Raw genomic sequence first — 6,523 nt, forward strand, 5'->3', positions numbered from 1 at the left:
CCTGACAGTGACCAGCATCTAATTTCTTCTTACAATATTAACCCCAAATTAAACATAAAGTCACAAGAATGAAGGAAATAATTACTAACTAAAGAAACTCTTGATTGTTAAACCAATTCTCCTTGTCAGCACCTTGAAAACTGTATTGAGAACAGTATAGAGAATATTCATACTGTTGTTAGCATGTAAAGGGTTTAGTGGTCAAACCCTTATGTACAAAATTCCATAAATACATTAGAGCAGAAACTCTGCCTCTAAAATGGAGGTCAGATAAAAAAAATGGGTTTATAAAGTTTTCTATGTAATATGTCAGTGCACACTAACTGATATCAGTGACAAAAGTACTTTTTTGTTCCGACAGGTTTAACCTGTCTAGCAAACATAGCTACTTTGAACAGTTTTGCCCCAGTTTTAAAACTTTTTTTCTTATAAAGTAGGCATATTATCACTCACATTACTGGTACAAAGAATTTTTTGAGAGCTTAGTTCTCATTCTCACAACAAGTATGTCTTATTGTGCACCAACTTGACCAAGAAAAATAAAATTCAAATGAATTATTTTAGGAGATTTAAACTGTTGAATAAAAAATTAATCAACTACCCTTCTCCAGACAATGCATCTTCAATTTCCTTATTACCTGCAGTGCTTAGTTTCTCTTCTATGTAAAGCTTCCTTTAAACCAGGTACTGTCATCAAAGTTGGATTGATAGCTACACTTCTTACCTCAGTGGTATTGCAGAACTTCAGATGAGACCACAGTCATAAGTTGACAGCAAAGCGAGTATTGCACTGTGTATAGACAAGGGGTTTTAGTGCACACAACACTGATTCTGTCACGGCTCTGCTGCTTTAACAAGTCACATGGTCAATATTAGACAAACAAACTTGACAACTGAGAAAATCATTTTCTTTATTTCCGCCACAATTGCAAACAAACGATTGGTAACAGTGTGGGGGAGAACGTGATTGGTAGTGTGAGGTATAAGAAGAGGGCATTGGTTGATGTTCTGGGAGGTAAAATCAGCAAAAATAATTACTTCACATTACTTGCCACCATTTACCTGTGGCAGTGCTTACATTTGACCGTTTAGTTCAGGTCAAATCTTCCTTCACTCCAGAATGTTTGGCCTCTTTAGCCTGCAAAGAGACAATGCCACAACCCACCCTATACCTCGTAAACAGAAAATTTGCATGATAGGGAATGGCATATCCAACTGTCCATTTTGTGACATTAACACTGGATGAAAAAAACAAAGACATCAAGTTAAAATACATACTACACATTTCTTTCAGTTCTGAAACTTGAGCAGAATTGGTCTCTATTCTATTAACCCCCCGCCTGCATTCCTCAGAAGGTTAACCCATCCTGCTAAGAGCCAGTCATTGGATTGTTTGTGCCTCTGTTTCATCTTCATTTCTTAAGTGTCAACTAAACCATAGTAATATCGAGCCAATGAAATGGCTTGATTGCCAACAAGCTTAACTGGTAACTTGATATACCTGTTAGCTTCATTACTAAAATTTTCTTTCACTCTTGAAACCAAGTATCCCATTCCACACCCCCTAACCTGATACAAGGCTTACATGAGGAAAATATGTCTTCTGCAAGTATTGTTTTAGGTCCTCCTCTTACTTCTGCAACATCCCCTGCTTCGTAGCACGCTCCCCAACACTGTCTATACCAGAAACCCTCAAAAGAGTCTTTGGGGTGGTCCCCCTTTAACATCTCTATCTCTATTCCCCATAGGTGCTCCCAGAAAAGAAACGAAAGGATCAAACTTTCCTCTTCTCACTGCCTCTAAGTATAGGAGATCAAAATAAAATGCTGCAAGGCCTTGATCTCACAATGCATAGGTTCTGGCCTTAACCTGTCTGCAAAATGCCCAATCCTAGGGAGACATAACTGTCAGATGCCGTTTTAAATCGTGAACTGTAACTTTCTGGAATCTCTATTTTTTTTCTGAAAGATTTCGGGGAAGAGAGGCAAGAAAGCTGTTTACCTTTTCAGCATTAGAGATTCTCATCTCCATAGTGTAAGGCTTCCAGGTGTCATCTTTACCCATTCCAATGCTACCCCCCTCCCCCATAGTGTTTAAATCTCCTTTATGAACATTTGCATTTGGGGAGGGATATGTAGTTGCCTGGTTAAGTTCATTGGCAGCCCAGCTCTGCCAGAGCATGTCTGTTCCTGGCTGAAATTCGATAGTGCACTCTTTATCACAAACAGTCAAAACATTATCTTCCAACATTTTCATCTCTTCAGGGTGCTGCTTCCAGAGATAATGCATTATTTGATGTGTCTCTTTTACACTTACACAGTGGAGGAGGTACTGGAAGTGTCTATTTCGTACCTGATCACCAAAGTTCCAGCACACCATACTTCCAATTAACATTATCAGCTCATTTGATTAAGAAGCTCCATTATTTGAGAACTGAAAAATTAAATGATTTTCCCTTTCACTGCTCCAGATAAGTTTACAAGAATTATGTGTTTAATAACGTTTATTGGCATGAAAATGGTGGGGGACTTATACGGAAGGTTTTTAACTTGGGAACAATTATTAAGAGAATATCACAAGACACTTATCAGTTGTTGGGTCAGGTGACACGTCCAGACATATTCGAGAGAAATAAAAAAAGGATTATGAGGCGAGATTTTGTTGGATAGTGGTTCGTTTCTGAGCAGCTGTCATGAGCTGATACGAGCTCCTCCTTGCTTATAACAGAAAGCCCCGTTTCCAGAATAAGACATAAAATCAATTCTGATATTCTTTCCCTCGCTGCGGATTCTAAGCATTCTGTGCAAGAATTGGTAAAAACGTGGAAGGAATGTGGGGCCCTAGTCCAACATCTACCTATTGAAATCAATTTGACGCAATTTAATAACGCTTTAATTATATTACGACGAAATATGTACGTAGAAAATACTTGAGTCCCGCAATTCTACAAGAAGTAAGGTGTCTACATTGTATGTTAAAAAGAGAATCATTATAAACTGAAGAAACTTATAGTCGTGAGAAGAATATAATGGGTATATAGGAGATATTGTTTAAATACATATTCAGTAGTCAACTTCAATTCAAGTTCACCTCAGCCCATTTGACCAGGAAATTGCAAGGGAAGGGTTTATTTCAGTGTAAAGCGTTCCCTTGTTCCCAACATTTCTCCTTAAAGTTAGCCTCAGCCCACCCCCACACCCTCCCCAACTCCATCCATCCCTATCGTACACAGGGATACCGACAAAGATGTTCCTTGTTGATGTTGTCTGTTTGTTAATTTTTTTTGCTTGTTCCTTCTGTTTCTCTGTTTGTTTTTTCTGTTTTGTCTCTTCAATTGTACACAGAGATGCCAAGACTATTACCTGCCGTGTTTTTGCTTTTAGGTCTTTTGTCACCTTAAAGGTCTTACTTAATCGATGGTTTAAAATGTTTTCTTGTTATAGGTCTCTCGACGAAAACCAGCTGAAGAATTTGTCTTCAGGAATTTTTAGAAACAACCATCTTCTGGTGGTTCTGTAAGTAGAGAATGCCACTGTACCTATTAACAGTGTAATGCGAGACACTCGTGAGAAAACCTGAAGAACCAACCGATATATTTTTGTGAATGTAGCTCTGACTTGAGTTTATTCATGCTGGTTCGGATAAAAATTTTGTACTTTTATGGAATTCCTTAATTAATTGTAAATACCTCAAAGCATAAACTGCAACCAAAATCGCATGGACTTGTAATGAACTTTATCAACATAGTTGTGCGGACTATTGCATGGAGAGTTCAATTTCAGCGAAAATGGAGACCGCGCGTTTGATGCGTCAATGAATGCGCTAATTGAATCAGGTTTCTAAGTAAAAGGGTGCAAGAACCTACATCATACGATATAATCATCTCATGTCCAACAGGCGCGAGTGTAATAATTGTTTTATTTAAAACGCCCCTAAGATATTAGACAAATTTTACCAAATCTTAAATTTTTTAGCTCCCTTTTAATTCTAAGCTGACGCGTACGCTTGCCATATTTGTAGATTATGATATATTGGCTCATATACCATAATGGCTAAGCCAATAAAAAGTCTTCAATTGCATTATCCAGTGATCTCAGAATATGCATGATGGCGTGCGGACGTGTATCTGAAGGCTCCACGAATTCCGCCGAATTTGTTGCCACTGAACCTTCTTCATCTCCCTTAAACCAATATCTACATTGGGACGACAAACAAAGTCTATTCAAGTGGAAAGGGAGCCTAACACAGCTTCAGGAATTTTGTTCGAAAGTCCTAAATTTGGAAGTTTCTGCAACCGCGAGTCCCTCTGAAAGGTCTAGTTCTTTGAAGTCGAAGACAATCACGCTGGTTTTATTTAACAGTACCGGTACCCTTCAAGTCAAAGGTCCGGATACAAAAGCAATGAAAGCCAAACTGAAGAAGCTACTCCAGATACCGGCTGATGACGACTCAGTTATTCTCGTGAATGAAGAAGCTTCTACTCCGGCGTTCAACAAGAATGCCAAATCAGTACAAGAGGAGTTGGAATGTCTGAAATCTGAAGTGCTGAACTTATGGGCTCATATAAAAGAGAAACCTGATGAGGAAGACCTGAGATCCGAAAATTCTCGACTTAGGGAGGTAATTCTATCTTTGAAGGAAGAAAATAAAAAGTTAGTCCAAGAACGCGATTCTTTAAGTTTTGCATTGCAAATCGTATCCAGAGAAGCAGCTACTCAATGCCGTTCAATGAGTAACACCTCTAACGAACATACCATTGTCCAAAATATGGATGAGTCAACACCTTGCGCCAACAAAGAACAAGGCTTCATTGTGAAATCAAAGAACAAAAGAAAGAAATCGAAAGGTAAAGGAGGTCCTAATAACACCCTGACAGGAAAAGAATCCGAACCCGAAAAACAACCAAAAGAGCGCACAACCCTGCTCATAGGAGATTCGATGATCTCAAGAATACCTGGAAAAGATCTGGGAAAAGCAGTTGGCCACAGGGTTATAGTCAAGCCTTTCTCGGGCGCTACGACAATGGCCATGAATCACTATCTCAAGCCAAATCTGGAATCTTCGCCCAATGAAGTGATTTTACACATTGGGACTAATGATCTTAAAACCAGGGAACCAAAGGCTGTTGCGGAATCGATTGTGGATCTCGCGAGACAGATCGAGGGCACCTGCGATACTACAGTTACGCTGTCGGAGCTGGTATGCAGAAAAGATAAGCTGGACCAGGCAGTGAAAACAGCCAACAAGCATCTAAAGAAGTTCTGCCATCAAAATGGATGGAAATTAATCCATCATGAGAACATATCTCATAGTGGACTCAACAAAGGTGGACTGCACTTAAATTTTAAAGGTAATGAGCAGTTTTATAATAATTTTAGATCGCACCTAGAATGAGATAATGTGCTGTCCGTCAATGCCGTGCGGGATCAATTAAACAACCAAAAGGCCAAAAAATCTGTCTCAATATTGCCTCCTTTGCGCGGTTTTAGAATGGCATCACTCAATATTAATCAATTAATTACTCATATAGACGAATTAAGAATCATATTAGCAAACAATGATATCGATATTGTTTCCATAAATGAAACGAAACTGAACGAGAGTATTCGAGATCAAGAAGTTCATATTCCGGGATACGAAATAGTTCGCCGCGATAGACTAACAAAATGCGGCGGAGGGGTATGCTTCTATGTAAAAACTTCAATCAACTTTACAGTACGAAATGACCTACACATGGATACACTAGAAAATCTTTGCTTGGAAATCCATAAGCCAAATTCAAAATCCTTTGTGATTGTTACTTGGTACAGACCACCGGACTCTCCTATTGGCATTTTCTCACCTTTTGAATCCCTAATTGGGAGATTGGATAGTGAAAATGTAGAATTTTTTGTACTGGGAGACATGAACTGTGACATGATCACGACTCGATATGACAATAACACATCCAAATTAAGGAGTATTGCTGATGTCTACGGACTCGAGCAGCTTATCTCTGAACCGACGAGGATAACACCCACCTCATCAACTCTAATTGATTTAATCTATACCAACTGCTCGGATAAGATTGCATGTTCGGGAGTTTGTCATATCGGAATAAGTGACCATAGCATGGTGTATGTATATAGAAAACTTGCCCTGAATGGGATGTCTAACGGACATAATTCTATTACATACAGAAATTTCCGAAATTTCGATCGCCAAAAGTTTCGTTATGATATTCTATCTCAATGTTGGGATAATGTATACGAGTCTTCCAACCCAAACGTGATGTGGCAGCAATGGAAATGTACATTTCTGGCTATCGCTGACAAACATGCCCCACTGAAAACGATGCGCGTTCGTTCACGGAGTTCTCCGTGGATTACCTCTGAATTGAAAGACCTTATGCATAATAGAGACATATTAAAAATCAAAGCTAGCAAGACAAATGATCCTAACGATTGGGCATTATTTAAGAAACAAAGAAATATAGTCAATAAGCAAATACGCTCAGCTAAGCAAGCTTATTACCAAAATAGTT

The 6,523-nt window shown here is 38.8% G+C and overlaps 1 protein-coding gene across 1 annotated transcript; it reads left to right on the forward strand.

Moving 5' to 3' along the window:
- The first annotated feature begins 4,106 nt into the window (after positions 1–4,106).
- On the forward strand, positions 4,107–5,394 carry LOC148737510 (uncharacterized). Its single transcript, XM_088749317.1, has one exon. The coding sequence runs from the start codon at positions 4,108–4,110 to the stop codon at positions 5,392–5,394; it is 1,287 nt and encodes a 428-aa protein (XP_088605443.1). The 5' UTR covers position 4,107.
- Positions 5,395–6,523: the final 1,129 nt, after the last annotated feature.

Source organism: Stylophora pistillata, chromosome 2, assembly GCF_964205215.1.
Source record: "Stylophora pistillata chromosome 2, jaStyPist1.2, whole genome shotgun sequence".
In the NCBI taxonomy this organism is placed as follows: Eukaryota; Metazoa; Cnidaria; class Anthozoa; order Scleractinia; family Pocilloporidae; genus Stylophora; species Stylophora pistillata.